The sequence below is a fragment of the Diachasma alloeum genome, unplaced genomic scaffold (assembly GCF_001412515.2).
Source record: "Diachasma alloeum isolate Michigan unplaced genomic scaffold, Dall2.0 Dall_scaffold_00179, whole genome shotgun sequence".
NCBI classification, from domain to species: domain Eukaryota; kingdom Metazoa; phylum Arthropoda; class Insecta; order Hymenoptera; family Braconidae; genus Diachasma; species Diachasma alloeum.
In genome coordinates, this window is record NW_021680345.1 from 5,324,399 (window position 1) to 5,341,768 (window position 17,370).

Consider the following 17,370-nt stretch of genomic DNA (forward strand, 5'->3'; position numbering starts at 1 on the left):
TTTCCCCCCTCTCGCGCCTCCCCCCTTATATTGTTTTCTCTATGTTCCTTTTTCACGGGGTCATGTACTCTCGAACAGAGACTGCGTTATCAGCGCTGTATGCACTAGTTTTTACCCGAGTTTGTAACTAGCTATTACCGTCATTATTTTATCACTAAATCGCCTGACAATAGCCTCAAAGCTACTACAACTGAACCCACATACCAAAGAAGGAATGTATAAGCATGAGAATAACGAAACGAATGAATGCTGTTGGAAGAAAATTGAAATTTCATGGAATGTTTCGAGAGTAATTTTACGAAGAGTGAGATTGAAGTCGATTTAGGTTGAAATAAAGTCATGAAATATCAGATTTCAATGAAAATTCAAGGAAATTCAAAAATTTTAACAAATTTTTTGTTGATAAAACATTTGTTGAAAATTTTTTGTCAACAGGAAGATAAGAAGTCCCAAACTTACGTGAATTTTCAATTTAATTGAAAATTCAAAATTATATTTTCCTGAATTTTCTGGATTTCCATTAATTTTCGTGGAATAATTGAACCGACGTCTAATTTTGAATTTTTAATGATACAATTTCTTGAAATTTCAGTGTAACAATGACATTTACCATTCTCCAAAACATGAATGAATACGAATCACAAAGTCCACGTTAATGAGACCAAAAAACTGTAATAAAACTCATTATCGACATAATTAACAATTTGCTTACACTTAATTTTCCGTATTGATGGCGCTGTACCAGGTCACAGGACTAATGAAAAATTGATAATTCATTGTGATTAAGTGACACAAATTTTCCGTCCTCATGAACTAATTAAAACTTTATCGAATGATTTAAGGTTTATAAGAAGAAGACTGAAGCAGCGAAGAAGGAGTATCTGAAGGCCCTGGCGGCTTACAGGGCATCGGTGGTGAGTAAGAGTGCTGGGGACGAGCCCCAGCCACCCCAGCAGCCACCGCCCCCTCAGCAACAACCCCAACAGCAGCAGCAGCAGCAGCAACAACAGCCCCAGGTGCAGTACGGTTATGGTTACGGTGGTAATCAACCTGGCAATGTTGCCTACCAGGTTTACAGTCCCCAGCCCCAGCCACCGTCGCCCCAACAGCAGGCGCATCAACACCAGCAAATGGCCATCAAAAAGTCACCCCATCATCTCACTGGAATGCAGCCTAATCATCAACAGCAGCAGGTAAACAATGTCAATTTTTTTTAATAGCCTGATGAGTGGTTGGGGGATTTGAAATTTCTCATGGAGGTTTTTAATGAATGGGCGCAGGGCATGATGGGCAATCCTATGGCACCACCGCACATGACGCAGCAGCAACACATGCAGCAACAAGTATCACAGCAGCAGTACATGCAGCAGGTCAGTGAACTCGATCGTTATTATTGGTGTGGAGTGTTAAAAATATTAAAAATGAGATTTCCGCTTGACTGGGATGATCATGAGGTACTTAATGAAGGATGTTGAGGGCTTCAATGATGTCGTAAAGTCATTGACCACTCGTTATTAAAGAAATATCTTCAGTTCACTGGAAATTTATTTTTTCATTTATTGCTGTGTACGGACCCAACAGCCAGGAGCCTCGTTATTGGGTAAAAAGAATATATTGTTATGAATATCTATTTTTCCCTTTCGAAGGCATTCCATCGGATATGCAGTCATTTCTTTTAATCCTAACTCCTCCTCTGAAGTTAGTGTTACGTTTGTTTTCTTCATTCTTTTCACTCATTTTTATTTGTGTCGACGGTTAATTTCTTTACATTCCAATTTATCTTAATAAACACCTGTTTTATTATCTGGGGTTTTGCGGTCGTCAGCCCTTCGAGAATAATTAAATAATTGGTTTGTTTATTGTTTTAATAATCTAAGCAAATAATTAAAAACAAAATTACAGTAATGATATTGAGAAACAGCGGTCTAAAACCGTGCATGACGTTCTAAATAAAGTCAATGTTGATAGGTATATATTAATCAGAAGTCCATCGGCAAAAATAATAAAATAATACATGTCAAGTTGTAAGAATCAAATATATGTGGACGTCCGCATGAAAAGGGACCACTTTGGCACTATTGGAGTTATGTATATGCCGATAATCTTGATCCGATTCTGCAAATTTAGAGCCAAAAATGAACTTGATAGCGTAAAGAGTGACGACGCTATAGACGATCGAAAAAATAATTTAACATGGGTTTAAATAGGAGTTGGCAAGAGAAAAACGTGAATATCTCGGAAAATAGAATCGACAAAGTGGTCCCTTTTCATGCGGACGTCCACATATGTAAGACATGTAAGTCAACATGTGAATGATAATATCAGATATAGAAGATTTTTTTTTCGATATTTTACATCGCTTCGACCCGATTAGGGTATACTGCGATGATGATCAAGACTTTAAATGGTCAGATCGCAGCATTCTACCCGGCCGGGATTTGAACTCGGAATCTTTCGCATGTGCGGCAACGAACTTACCCACTGCGCCAAGCCACCGGGACAAAAATATGTATAGAAGAATTGAGAAGAAAAATTTAGAGGTGTCGGTTGTAACACACGACAATCATGGACGGAGAGAGTTGAAGTAACGGAGAGGAGATGATGTCCAATTCACCCGCGCAATATTTGACAAGTAGATTTACGTAGTCGCAAGCTCTACAGAAGGGAGATGAAGTGATGAAGTGAGATTTAGGGAAAGGCAGATAAAAGGGTGTTTGGTGTCTAGAGTTTAGACTTGGGGGAATTCTAAAAGAAAGTTGAACTAAAAATTACAAAAGGGTAGTCGATGTTGCCTCTTATGAGTTTTATAATGAATGAAAATGATGTAATACTAGGTCTCATTTCGAGATATGTCAAAACGTTCAAGCAGATCCGTTAGATCAAGCTAAGAATTTCAAAAATCTGTGAATGTACTCAATTCTCCACATTCACAGATTTTGTTTAATACTTATTAAAGCTCTTAAAAATAATGTTGTTTTTAAAACGTCTGTTTTTACGGGTCTCCGTAAAACGAAGAGAAATGAATACGAAGAAATTTACTGGATGCAATGTCCGGAGAAATCTAGAAAATAATGAAAGGACTTTCTTCTAATGATGAATAATGAAATTCTCTCTAAAAATTAAAAGTTTTCAAGTTGGCATGGAATGCCACATGAGTTGTGTTATCAATTTCAATGTGAGGGGAAAGAAGAATTCACTCATGAATACGAAAAAAAATGTCGCATATTCTATGAACAAACTAACATAAAGAATTCTTTATTTTGTTCCTCTGGCTTTCGCTTCTCTGCTGTTTTTATTGTCCTGAAGATTCTCTTACCAGTTTACGGAATAAATAGACAAGAGAGAACGAGCGTTAAACATCGGGTTGTATTAACTTCGTGATTGCGTCAAATTACTGGGTAATTCAAACTCCCTGACATTAGGGCAAAATGAGCAATAATTATTCGTCGTGTCGTAACAAGCCACTTCGATTCTTCATGTTCATGGCTTTATGTTCATTTTTTATTCTCGTGTTTAATGTGTCGGTGAAATTGGTTAAATTAGGGGAGAACAATGAAAGAATATTGAAATGATTTTAACCGTTGGGAATATGCTCGCGAGACAGATTATCTGCACGAGAGATTGGTTATGATGATTAATTTGGTGATGCAGCATCATGAATTGAATTGATTAGCATTTTAAAAATGGCCGAATGCTTGGAGAGGGACGCGAGACGCTAGTGGCATGGCGGCTTCCAGTGTTTACGATACTCCTGGCAACACGTTTTCAATTGTTAGAATTGATAAGAAAAATTATTATGATGTGAGTTTATGTCCTGGGGATATTGCATCGGGGCTTTTTGTACTTCTTTCTGCTTCGTTGTTTTGAAGTTCAAAGTTGTTTAAGGGGTAAAGTGGAGCATAACCTCTATTAACTTTTAGAAATTGTTTCTGTAATTAATTGGTTTTGTTATTTCCATAGAGTTTATCATCTAGAAAGTAAAGTTTTGATCGCGAAGAGAAAACTTGTTAACTTTCGAATTTATATGGAAATTAACAATTTTTTTTTCCTTTTCGATTATGCTTTTGCATAATAATTCAGTTGATGGGGAAAAACTTGTTGAGATGAAATTGTTTTTGTGCTCGTGCAAAACAATATTCTTAAGTAATGAACCTTGTTCAGAAGTTTCTCATTATTTATTTGAATGGCAATGATCACGTGAATTAAGCATTGTTCTTTGGTTTAGAGAATTTTCATGTTAAATCGCTGGCAATCATGTTGAATTAAATCATTATCTACCCAAAAAAAATTTACATAATGAATTTAATAAATAAGTTTTTACGTTTCTTGGTAAATTGCATTACATCATAATTCCACGGAATTTACGAAGAATTTAATTATTGAAAATTCAATATTTTATGGAAAAATCAATGGAAACAGGAGATATCAGAGAATCACCGAATTCATAGATTACAAAGTCTAAAAATTAAACATCTTGAATGTTAATGTTTCAGGTGCCCCAACAACAAGTACAACAAGTGCAAATTCAACAGCAACAAATAATGCACATGAGTCCCCCACGTGCTGACTCTTTATCGAGTCCTCCCCCAGTGACAGGACAACAAACAGGCCTTGGCCAGTCACCACCGTCAAATTCCTGCATTCGTCAGGGCTGTCCAAATCCAGCAATTGCAAACAGCGAATGGGAGGATGAGTATTGCAGTAATGAGTGTGTGGTTAGCCACTGCAGGTTTGTGTGAGCATTATTTTTTTATTCGTTCTTTCCAGAAATGCATCTCATTAACTCACCCACACTCATGATATTATTATTTTACGAATTGCAGGGATGTCTTCACCACGTGGGTCTCATCAAATCAAAATCCCCAACAGAATTTTTCAACAGTGAAGTAAACACGATGATTATTTAAGTGTTAATCTCAGAAATAGGATGAACCACAGAATGTTTTTTTTTTCTCTCCTTTCATGACCCAAGGCCCTTCATTCAAGAATTTATCGGGGGCCTGTGGGTCGTTGAAGCGTTAAGATTTAAAGTTAAAACGTAAAATAATGGAAACTTTACACAATTATGTACATAAAGTTCTAGACAAGAGTTGAGTGAGAGTTCTGATTCGCTGGAGATGGGACAATCACGAATTATATGAAAAAAAAAAAATACAACAATATAAATGCCTGGATGACACGATGAGACTGTCTGCTAGGGAATACTGCGAATCGCAACGAGGCAACATTGACTGTGAATTAACGAAACGATTTAAACTGATTTTTCATAATGTTTTTTTATGTACTTGGGGAGCCTTAAACTGGAGTGGCCAGAACTCTGCTGATAACATCTTTTTTTTTGTTGATCAACTTTAATAATTTATTACGGAGTAAAGTTTCATTTCCAATTCAAGCATTAGATTATTTTTTAATTCTTTTGTATTAATATCGTTTTATAATTACAAATATATTTATGAATATGATCCATCACAAGCTGAATCAATGTGGAAAATATTACAATGGAAAAAAACAAATTATGGGGTGGTGTTTTTCTTTTAATGTTTAACAGAATCTGTGTTATTAGTTGGCAGTGCCATTTGCCAGTTGTTGCATACTTCATTTTCAACATTCATTTAGCTAGAGAATAATTAATGAGAGGTACGAAGAGAACAGGTGAATGAGAAAAATAAAGAAGCTACACATACGTATAGTTATATATAGTACCTAGACCCTCCCCCCCCCACCCCCCACAACCACCCACGAGTTTATAAATAAAAATATCCATCTGTGGAAAATTTACCTGATACGATTTACGGAGTTGAGGAAAAATAAAATCATTTTCTCCCGTCTCCCCCACCCCTTCCCCTCAATACGTAATAATTATCGCATAAGAGAATGATTAAAAACCACTGGATGATGACAGTCAAGTTGCCATTGTATCTGGCTGGATAAATAACTCTGAGATGTGAGGAAGAACAGGTGAATTTTGATGGTCAGTGGATGATAGGTATCATTTAATGCTCCAAGCCCACTGGTTTGAAAATCATTATTTTTTTATTATATACGTGCGATCCAATTTGTATCTATAGTAAATATTTTCTTTATGTTGTTTTTTTTGTTCATTTTTTACGGTAGGTTTTAATGAACTGAGGATTTTGGGGTCTGATTCGCGGGATGTTTGAATTTTCTCGGTGAGAAATTGCGGTTTAACCAAGGACATTTGCGGGGATTATCTCGGAAAAAAATATTTTTTAATCGAATTGTTTATTTTTTCAAACCGAGATGATCCACCGGTGAATTATAGGCGTTTTGGGACTGAATGTTTGTCAGAACTGGGGCTGTATTTTTTTTTAATTGGGTTTTAGCGTGATTTTTTTGTGGAGGGGAATTATGAAGGGACAATTTTACGCGAAAGCCCAATTGTTAAAAATATTGACCCCAGTGTGAAGGGATGATTAATTCAATAGTGAAACGCTGATCACTTGAGGACATTCTGTGCATATAATTATTAAGATATTTCTTTTTCCGTTCGAATAAATTAATTTTTTCACGATGATGTTTTTTTCAAATTTTTGGTGTGAAGAGCGCACGTTCTTCGGCGAATTCACGTTAATTTAATTATTTGTTTTTTTATATTCTTATGTAAATACGAATATAAATATATTCTATAGATTTATAGGTCTATAATATATACATAATCAGTACTGTAATATATTGATAACGATTTGTGGTATATTACGAGAAAATACAAATTATATATTATACATATAAATTAGAATAAATATATTATTATTGGTTATTGATAATGCGTAAGATATTGATTATGAGCGTTCGTGAGGTGCGCCAACAATGACCGCGTTTATGGTGCATTGAAATGGTATTTCACGTGAATGAATAAATTCAATACAGTGCAGAATAAAGCAACATTAAGTCCCTCCCCTCGTTCATGTACAATTCCCGAACGATTATGAGATGACAATTATTGTGAAACACGATTTTACAATATGATTAATCATAAAATACGATGAGAAAACCTATAGTGAAGAAAGAGAGTTAACGAAAATGAAGTTAAAACGTTAGGAGTTACTATAGTATCGTAGACCTTAGCACGACGCATCAAATGCTAATATATGATGGTGATTTGCAATGAATTTATGTTCATTATTATTGTTTTTTTCTGTACAAAAAGAATATCTTAATTAAATGACTCAGTCCCAGAACTATGAATTTTTGTGGATTTATTACCATTCTTTCCTTTCCAGCTTGTTCGAGAGTTCTTCAATCCTCAATTGTTTCAAGGTTTATTCAACATTTAGAATTTTTAAGTCGATTATTCATCCATTGAATAATTTCCATAACTTTCTATTTTTACATGAAATTATCTTTGTGATGAGCCATTTTAAAACCACTGGTTGGCAAAATAATTTAACAAAATGGAAAAATGAATCGATAAATTTTTTTTTCATAAATGAAAGGATTCTTTAAAATTAAAAGGAATCAATTGTAATTAATATCAATCGATATCTGCGGGGATCGAATCACAGTCACATTCAACATTTAGAATTTATAAGTCGATTGTTCATCCATAGAATCATTTCCATAACGTTCTATTTTGACATGAAATTATCTTTGAGATGAGTCATTTTAGGAAGAAATGTGAAAATGCATTTTTTGTTGCAAATTTTCTCAGCTACAAAAAAAATCTTGTGACATTTTCTCGTAACACCACTGGTTGTCAAGATAACTCGACATTTTGCAAGAAAAAAAAATTCTCGGATTCCTCCCCAAAATCGATTGATTATTCTTGATTTAATAAAAGGTCTTTCTTAGGATATCTTCAATGGATACAACAAATTCAATATTCCCTCGCGCATGAGCAGTCTAGACCCCAGCGAGAGCCTAGGTGGCAGCTCCCCACCAAAACTCTGAACGCAGTTTCCTCTCTAACTTCCGCGAAAACGGCGAGGAACCTTGGAAATCACCACCACATCCTTTTCTACCTCTTTCCACTCTCCCTGCCGCAGAACAATGTGTCACAATCCCAGTCACCTGTCGACCATGTACTTTTCGCGAACAAAAGTCAGGTAGCTCCCGACATGAACCACTGATTCATTATCCAAATTATGTGTGGCCTACTCAGTTGAAGCATGGGTCGAATAATCCTCCTACGGATCTTCCAGTTGTTAGTCGTCATTCATCTGTCAAGTGAGTAAACAATCACTCCAGCATTACAAACATGCCCCTCTTCACTGAAGTAAACTTATACGTTCAATGTAAAAAGAAATCAATGTTGGATTTTTAATAATAATGTTTGACATAAAACAACTTCGCCTTCATAACCCTAGACTGACGCAATGCATTTTTTATTCAAGAATTATTTACTCTTATTTATCACGTTTTCTATTTGTTGATTTATGATCGAGGTAATTCGAAGCAGTAAAACGGTTTAAGGACATCCAAGTATTTTTCACAGTTTCAATCATCAAATTTGTCTATTAAATTGCGTGGGAAAAATTTTAAACAAGGCATGAATATTCAGCGTCATTAAAATTATAGTTTGCACAAAATCATCATTTTTTTAAATGTTTGTTGTTTATAAGTAAGTAATTGAAATTGTTTACACTCCTGGAAACCTTATTTTTTTAGGAATGAGATCGATTTCTGGTAAAAATCTGGATATGAATAAATTTGTTACGAAAATGCTCATAATTTTCAAAAATTGTAATTTTCAAACTATTTCAACAATTTTTCTATGAAAGTAAACTCCAACTCTTTTTCAGATTTTTAAAATGTTTTCTTATGGTTCAATATCGAGATTCAAATTCAGACCTAAAAAGTTTAAATAATAAAATCATTGTAAACTTAGGGTCAAATGGGACTGCAATGAAAGCTCTGATGTTGGACTACAAAAGTAGAAGTGCATTTCACTGGAGAAAAAATAGCCAAAGTACTTGGATATCCTAAAGTCAACTTGGCTCTTAGCTGAGTTTTTGAGGAATATCTTCGAATCTAACGGTTTGAATTCCATTTCAAATGAAAACATTTGTAAATTTCTCATTCATCTTAAAAACTCAAGAAAACTGGGTTTTTCATGTTCAACAATCATTGATTTTCCAATGAAAATCAGTGATTGTTCAACATGAAAAACCCAGTTTTCTTGAGTTTTTAAGATGAATAAGAAATTTACGAATGTTTTCTTTTGAAATGGAATTCAGACCCTTAGATTCGAAGATATTTGAACATGAATTTCCAAACTCATTCTGAAAATGGAACATTACACAAAATGCAATTTTCAATAGATTGAGAACTCACAAAAATTCTTCCCTGAATTTTCAAAATGTTCAGTGTTTCCCAGTGCCATATGAACCTGGCAATCAAGAATTGCTCGAATACTCCCTAAATTAACTGCTTCATCAACGCAGAAACACGAATTTCCCGTAACTTTGTCGTTCTTATAAATGTCAAGCTTTCTCCCTCGAAACTTCAGGAGTAATTTCCTAGCGGTGAAAAAAAACCGTCCAATGATACCCAAAACTCCCCCGCCTAGTACCCCTGGAAAAAAGCCTCTCACAGGATGACTTTCCCCGCAGCGGGTCTCCACCGAAACCTGAAATACTACGAGACCCTGCACGCCTCGCACCTCCACCACATGATCGTGAAGCGTGGCGCCCAGCCCAGCAGTCACCCCTACAACAAGATCAACGAGGTTGAGTTTTACGCTCACGGCCGCCACTTCCGCCTCATCCTGACCCCCCGACGGGAGGTCATCCACTCGAACTTCAAAGCGTACGAGGTGTCGGCCGACGGCGAGGAGAGGACAGTCCACCTGGACCACGACAGCTTCTACCACGGACGAGTCTTCGGGGAATTGGACTCGCACGCCCAACTGCACATCGACGACGGAGTCATGACCGGTAGCATCACCATCGACGACCAGACGTACCACATCGAGCCGTCCTGGAGGCACTTGCCCCACCTGGACAACAGCAGCATGATAATGTACAAAGCTTCAGACGTCAAACTGAGCTGGGAGCACGTGAACGAGGATGGGGAGGGGCACACCCACGGAGTGCCAAAGACTTGTGGCTACGTGCAAGAGGGCGACGACGACGATGACGAGGACGACGAGGAGGTGTTCCCGAATCGAACCCTTTCGAGGCGAAAACGCCAGGCTGAGGCGTACGAGTACACCCCGACGAAGACCCGGTGTCCTCTGCTGCTCGTGGCGGACTACAGGTTCTACCAGGAGATGGGGGCCAGCAGCACCAAGACGACGATCAACTATCTGATAAGCCTCATAGATCGGGTCCACAAGATCTACAATGACACCCTTTGGCAGGATCGTATGGAGCAGGATGGCTTCAAGGGAATGGGCTTCGTCATCAAGAAGATTGTGGTGCACAGTGAACCCACCAGGGTTCGAGGAGGGGATACTCATTATAATATGGTGAGGAACATGATTTTTTCAATATTTATAACTTAACCCCTATCAAATTCCTCTATTAAAAAATAGGTGAAACATTTTTGGTCCGCAATCTATTTCGCCTAGCATATGCTCGATTTAGGAATATTTCAAGTTTATCTTAGCTTATGAATAATGGACTATATGTGGATTATATTATATTATACTAATTTATTTTATTGTTTTCTTTCCAATTTTTCTTTGCGGATAGATTAAATTCAATTTATTGGATTCCATTCCCATTGTAGTATACAAATTGTGGGAAGAGTTTTTTTCATTTTCAAATGAAGAGATATTTATGATAAATAATGAGGAGAGTATTGATACTGTTTGTTGGGGAATACCTATCAATTCAATTTCTATCCTCACATTTTGATAGAATACATTAAAAAATAGCAAAGAATAAAAATCGGAGATGAAAAATTTTATCGGATTAATATAATGTATTAATAATAATATATATGTATAATACTATAATATATATAAATGGAAAATGAGAGAATGGTACTGACCAATAACAATAATATAGCGCGGTCTATTAATTACCTTTTGAAAATGAAAAGAATGAAAAAACCGTGAAAAGAAGTCAACAAAAAACTCGGAAAATTAGAGACGCAAAATTTCTATAGAAAACATCTCATCAAATAAGTCCGACAGAAAAATCGATTTCTATTTTTTCTGTAGAATACTTTCCACTGAACATTTCCATGAAAAAAATTGAACTCCAATAAGATTTTCCCGAAAATTTGGTAGGTCTTTCCGCGTCACTTTTTCCTGCCTATTCGAAAGCTCTGGCCACAACCGAAAAAATGAAGAGTAAAATTCATGACAATTTTGTCTATCCCCCCCAGGTGCGGGAGAAATGGGACGTCCGAACCTTGCTAGAAGTCTTCAGCCGAGAGTACAGTCACAAGGACTTCTGCCTGGCGCACCTCTTCACCGACCTGAAATTCGAGGGTGGCATTCTGGGTCTCGCCTACGTCGGCTCGCCAAGACGCAACAGCGTCGGTGGCATCTGCACCCCCGAGTACTTCAAGAACGGCTACACGTTGTACCTGAACTCAGGCTTGAGCTCGAGTAGAAATCACTACGGCCAGAGGGTGATAACGAGGGAAGCGGACTTGGTGACGGCCCACGAGTTCGGTCACAATTGGGGGTCCGAGCACGACCCCGACGTGTCCGAGTGCAGTCCAAGTGCTTCGCAGGGTGGTTCCTACCTCATGTACACGTACAGCGTGAGTGGCTACGACGTCAACAACAAGAGGTTCTCCCCCTGCAGTTTGCGATCGATCAAGAAGGTGCTGCAGGCCAAGTCTGGGAGGTGTTTCTCAGAGCCTGAGGAGTCGTTCTGCGGGAATTTGAGGGTCGAGGGAGACGAGGAGTGCGACGCAGGGCTGCTGGGGACCGAGGACAACGACGCCTGCTGCGACAAGAACTGCAAGTTGAGGAGGAGTCAGGGGGCGGTTTGCAGCGATAAGAACTCCCCCTGCTGTCAGAACTGCGTGTTCATGAGGCTCGGGGTCAAGTGCAGGGATGCGCAGTACGCGACCTGCGAGCAGGAGTCGAGGTGCACGGGCACCTCCAGCGAGTGCCCCAAGTCTCCGGCCATGAAGAATGGCACTGCATGCCTGGAGAGGGGCCAGTGCAGACTGGGAAAGTGTGTGCCCTACTGCGAGACGCAGGGCCTGCAGAGCTGCATGTGCGACACCATCGGGGACGCCTGCAAAAGGTGCTGCAGGATGAGCCTCAATGAGACTTGCTTTCCCATCGATCCTCCTGACATCCTGCCTGATGGGACCCCCTGCATCCAGGGCTTCTGCAACAAAGGCATCTGCGAGAAGACCATTCAGGATGTCGTGGAGAGGTTCTGGGACATCATCGAGGATATCAATATCAATAAAGTCATTAGGTTCCTGAAGGATAATATCGTGGGGGCGGTCATCATTAGCACGGCTATCGTCTGGATCCCTGCGAGCTGCATTGTCAGCTATATCGACAGCAGGAGGATCAAGGATAGTGAGAAGAAGTGGAAGTGGAAGAATACCGATGCTCTTATTCATCCGGAGGACAAGAGGAGGGTCATTCAGGTGGGGTTACCTTTTAGAGGGAATTTGGAACAGGGGTGAGGGGGGGAAGGTGTTCAAGCACGGATGAAAAAATTTAATAGAGAAAAAATTAGCGAATTCGCTAGAAAATTGTATTCAATTTCTGTAGAATTTCCGCGACGCAATTTTTCTTGAGAAGAAACGGAAAATAGAATGAAAAAAACTTGGAAAATTTGAGCCGAGGAAATTCGACAGAAAATATGTGAAGAGAATAAGTTGTATGGAAAAATCGAATTCTGTTGACTTTTTCGAGTGAATATTTTCTACTAAACATTTCAATAGAATCGGCCAAAAACTAATGGAGAGTTCAATAGAAATCCGATAGAATTTTCTAACGAATCCGCGGGTTTTTTTTATTGAGTTTGTCCTTGCGTGAGCGTTTGAGGATGGAAATAGGGAGAGTGGGTGTTTTATACGATGCCATTGAATTAACGAGAAGAGAATCTACTTAATTATGGGTTTCTGATTATTACAGGTGGTTTCATTCATTAATCTAGTCAGTATTCGATGCATGTGCCCCCAACTGTGTTCATGTTCCGTTCAAATGAATGTTTTTTATAATTTCTTAGTTTTGAGGGATAATAAAGATAATATAAATGTTAAGTGTCGTGATTTCTCTTCTTCTGAATCTTTTTGAAGATTACCAAATGCTACTTGATTTCCTATAAACCATCCTGATATCCTCCCTAATATATAGCGCTCTTCTTGAACTGTTTTTTTTAAACTTATCTGAATGTGTTTCTTCAAAACTACTTTTTTTGTTTATAATTTTTACATGTTTCTTGAAACCTGGATTAACCTCTAAAACAATTGAACTTTAACCGGCAAGGGGCGGTGAGGGGTTAGAGGTTAATCCTGGTTTCAAGAAACATGTGAAAATCTAAAACAAAAAAAACAGTTTTGAAGAAAGATACTCAAATAAGTTTGAGAAAAAACGGTTCAAGGAAAGCGCTAATAGATTCTGTAAGGGGCGCCTCTTACAGAATCTAGAATCTAATCTAAATCGAATCTAGATAATTTATCAATTTTTAGGGATAATAAAGATAATATATAATTCATAAAGTGTGCTAATTTTATCATACCAAAGCTTCTTCGAAATAAATTACAATAAATAAATAATAATTGCCTTACTAAAAAAATTCTATAAATTCCCCAAAATTTACAGAAAAGGAGAGCATTTCCTAACAAAAATTCCCATTAGAATTACCCAAAAACCAAAAATCTACACTAAAATTCTCCACAAAAACTGAACTCTTGCAAAGTTATCAGGTTATCACTAAATAAATAACATCAATCAATTCAAAATCCAAATGAGTCTGCCCCCAGAGGTCGCCACCGAACTTCCTCTCTCCGCGGCGAAAAAAAATTTCCCTCCAGCAAGTTCGTCCAACTGAAATCCCCAGAAAACTCCCCAGATATAATATTTTGTGCTGGCACAACGGTGTGGATGGGGTTTCTGTGCTCGGTTATAATTTCCACTGAGCAGCATCCGTTCTGTGATAAACCGCAAAATCTCAACACCCCGAAAACCGGCCGCCGAGAGAAGCCCCCAAACCACTGGGCGATAAAATCACCACCCACTGGGTGCCGGTGACAAGAGGGTCACCCCTTGATAACGCGCCGTCGAGTCGCGAGACTACCGGCGTTCCAACGGCATCACAAACCATTTAACCCCCGATAAATCGCGCCCCGGGGGTATAAACCACCGTCAAACGCTCCACACATCACCCTGCACTTCACCAGGACCTCTTGGCCGGAGAAAAACCCGAGTGATTCGTGCGTTGGGGGCAGTCTGCTGCCCGCTGGGCCGATAACCTCCACAATCGCCTCCGAACCCCCGAAATTCCGCATAAAAAACCCCAAAAGCAAATCAATACCCCAGCAAAAGCCCCCACAACCCCAGGAGAACCCTCTCCCATCCGAGCCCCAGCAGTCACCCCCACAAACCCCCAGCAACATGAAGCTCGTGGACAACGTGGTGAGGAGCTTCAAGGTAGCCAAGGTCTTCCGTGAAAACACAGACCGAATAAACAGCATCGACTTCTCCCAGAGTGGTGACACCCTCATATCCTGCTCCGAGGACGATCAAATAGTCATCTACGACTGTGAAAAGGGCACCCAAATGAGGACAGTTAACTCCAAAAAATACGGTGTCGATTTAATTCACTTCACACACGCCAAGAACACCGCCATCCACAGCTCCACAAAGGTCGACGACACAATACGTTACCTCAGCCTTCACGACAACAAGTACATCAGGTATTTTCCTGGCCACACGAAGAAGGTTGTGTCGCTGTGCATAAGTCCTGTGGAGGATACGTTTTTGTCTGGCTCAATGGACAAGACTCTCAGACTCTGGGACCTTCGTTCACCCAATTGCCACGGGGTGATGAATGTCTCGGGGCGCCCAGTGGCTGCTTACGATCCCGAGGGCCTCATCTTCGCTGCTGGTGTCAACTCGGAGTGCATCAAGCTCTACGATCTCAGGAGCTTTGACAAGGGGCCCTTTGCAACGTTCAAACTCTCCCAGGAGAAAGAGTGCGACTGGACTGGCCTCAAGTTCAGCAGAGATGGCAAGACCATTCTCATATCCACCAATGGCAGCATCATCAGGCTCATCGATGCATTCCATGGTACACCTCTTCAAACTTTTGCTGGCTATCTCAATAACAAGGGCATTGCCATTGAGGCGAGCTTCAGTCCTGATTCACAGTTCGTTTTTAGTGGCTCAACTGATGGTAGGGTTCACGTTTGGAATGCTGACAGTGGCTGCAAAGTTTGTGTTCTCAATGGTGATCATCCCGCTCCTGTTCAGTGCATACAGTTCAATCCAAAGTACATGATGCTCGCCTCTGCCTGCACCAATATGGCTTTTTGGTTACCCACTGTCGAGGAGACTTCGTAAATTGGGGTTCACTCTGGATTGGAGTTTTTGGAAGGATTGGGGGCCCGTGGGATGATCTCAGAGATGATGAGTTATGATGATTCTTTTTTTTTATTGTATATTGAGTGACGATTATGGACACACGAAAAATGTGAGATGCATTTTTTTTTTCTTTATTTTTTTTTCGTCTTTGGTTCATTCACCTCCTCTTAACAATTTTTTTCTTTGAGATTTTTTGGAGGAATTCGCGGGGAGATTTGGGTGATAAGGAGATGTTCATTAGGGTTGATAAGATATACCAATTAGTATTGACGATTTCTGTACATAGATGATGATTCTGGGGACTTTTATATGTTTGAGATGATTTTTTCGTCGAGTCTGATTAAATTCAAGATTTGAGCCGGATATCTCCGTGAGGACTGGGTTTACGGGAATTTGTTGTAAGACCCTTTTTGTGGGGAATTTAATGCTCTACGAAAAAGGTCTTGTGCGTTTTTTTTCTAGACCCCACGGTTTTCCGGATATTCGCGAAAAAGTAAATGCCTTTTTTACAAATTCATTATTTTCTTTCTTCAATCGCACGAATCATCGAGACTCGATTAGTCATCTTATTAGTCATTAATCTGAAACACTAGATCGATTGAATAGTCTCTTCTCCAACGAGTCTCCTCTTTCTACCAATTAAACACATTCCCCCTTGTCCTCTCATTTTAATCACAATTAAGAGAAGATGAAAAAATTATGACGATTATCGAATTGAATCTACGTAATAACTATGTGATGGAAAACTTTATAGTGTGACATGATATGAGTGTTCAAAAGGTGTATGTACCTATTTATCGATATGGGCGAATTTATTATGCGAATGTACGTGCAACCCTATGTAATATAGTATTTTTTTATATAAAAAATTATCAGAATTATTATACGTAATTATAGTTCATTGCTGGATTCATTTGTATTTGATTGTATGATAATTGCACATAATTGCATACAGGAAATAATAATTGAGTTCTTTATCAATTTGAGTATCTGAGAGGGATTTATTTGTCCCGATAACAATGTAAATAGTGCATTTTCATGCTGACTGCATGCATGATTAAGAATTACAAGGGACGAATGGTCTGGAACATTTTTGCCATCATTTTTATTTCGGTTTCGAGTGAAGTGATGAAACAGGAAGGGTTGAATGTCTTTTATCATTTTGATAACAGCTGGTTTGTAGATGAGACTATGCAAATTTAAATATGCAGCAGCAAATATCTCTACTTTTTTCTACAATCATGTAATTACCGCAAAAGAAAGGTGTGAAAATTTTTTTTAAAAGCGGGATAATCCATTCATTGAGAGTTTACCATCATTATCTCGACAACGATCGACTCTAGGAGAAAATGTCACTGGACATTTTTTCAAGAGAATGAAATCTCCAGCAAAAAGTCTCTTTTGACATTTTCACGTAAACCCACTCATTCTTGAGATAATCGCAAAGTAAAATTGTAAAAAAAGCCATGCAATTCCTCACTACGTTTCAGCACTCAATAATACCGAATAATGATATAAAATGCGTCCCTTTCCGTCCGCCTAATACGATAAAATACCACTTATTTAAAAAAATAGAGTAACAAAGACATAACGCAACAACTCCATTCTGTATAACACGAAAAATCCACAAGTGAGAGTAAATAGCATAATTTTTAGTCAGAGATGATTGAATTGAGATGAATCATAATTTATGATATTCGAGAATCTTCCAAGATGCCCAGGCGTCAGTGAATTTTTTTAAAACCCTAGAATTCGAATTTTAATCCCTAGTGATCGTTAATGAATAAACAATTACTAGTAATAAGTCACATTGTAGCTGCAGAACGAGAATATTCGCATTATCTCGGGTAGATACGAGTTATCCCTCTATCTGTGCTTCCCATGACACTCGACACCGA

At 38.6% G+C, this 17,370-nt stretch overlaps 3 protein-coding genes across 12 annotated transcripts in view; all 3 read left to right on the forward strand.

Annotated features, from left to right (window-relative positions):
* Nucleotides 1-7,206, forward strand: part of LOC107042230 (TOX high mobility group box family member 3) — a 195,336-nt gene extending 188,130 nt beyond the window's left edge. For 9 of the 10 annotated variants that reach the window (XM_015263171.2, XM_015263227.1, XM_015263211.1 and 6 more), the window contains 4 exons: nucleotides 843-1,193; nucleotides 1,281-1,370; nucleotides 4,494-4,735; nucleotides 4,824-7,206. In XM_015263171.2, the coding sequence (XP_015118657.1) occupies nucleotides 843-1,193; nucleotides 1,281-1,370; nucleotides 4,494-4,735; nucleotides 4,824-4,890 (750 nt within the window). In that variant the 3' untranslated portion in view covers nucleotides 4,891-7,206. The remainder of the gene's footprint in view (nucleotides 1-842; nucleotides 1,194-1,280; nucleotides 1,371-4,493; nucleotides 4,736-4,823) is intronic. The other variant, XM_015263180.1, reaches the window with a different exon arrangement.
* A 720-nt stretch (nucleotides 7,207-7,926) lies between these two features.
* On the forward strand, nucleotides 7,927-12,761 carry LOC107041094 (ADAM 17-like protease). Its single transcript, XM_015261481.1, has 3 exons — nucleotides 7,927-8,184; nucleotides 9,570-10,426; nucleotides 11,293-12,761. The coding sequence occupies exons 1-3, from the start codon at nucleotides 8,127-8,129 to the stop codon at nucleotides 12,565-12,567; spliced, it is 2,190 nt and encodes a 729-aa protein (XP_015116967.1). The 5' UTR covers nucleotides 7,927-8,126; the 3' UTR covers nucleotides 12,568-12,761.
* A 1,214-nt stretch (nucleotides 12,762-13,975) lies between these two features.
* LOC107041582 (WD repeat-containing protein 82) lies at nucleotides 13,976-16,453 on the forward strand. The gene has a single exon (XM_015262193.1). The coding sequence runs from the start codon at nucleotides 14,504-14,506 to the stop codon at nucleotides 15,449-15,451; it is 948 nt and encodes a 315-aa protein (XP_015117679.1). The 5' UTR covers nucleotides 13,976-14,503; the 3' UTR covers nucleotides 15,452-16,453.
* Nucleotides 16,454-17,370: the final 917 nt, after the last annotated feature.

What these genes read in the sequence shown, in the direction of transcription:
- LOC107041094 (XM_015261481.1), top strand. Translation starts at nt 8,127, where the DNA reads ATGGGTCGAATAATCCTCCTACGGATCTTCCAGTTGTTAGTCGTCATT. An exon ending in AGTCGTCATTCATCTGTCAA is followed by an intron (nt 8,185 to 9,569) that starts GTGAGTAAACAA and finishes CTTTCCCCGCAG; the next exon opens with CGGGTCTCCACCGAAACCTG. An exon ending in GGGATACTCATTATAATATG is followed by an intron (nt 10,427 to 11,292) that starts GTGAGGAACATG and finishes TATCCCCCCCAG; the next exon opens with GTGCGGGAGAAATGGGACGT.
- LOC107041582 (XM_015262193.1), top strand. Translation starts at nt 14,504, where the DNA reads ATGAAGCTCGTGGACAACGTGGTGAGGAGCTTCAAGGTAGCCAAGGTC.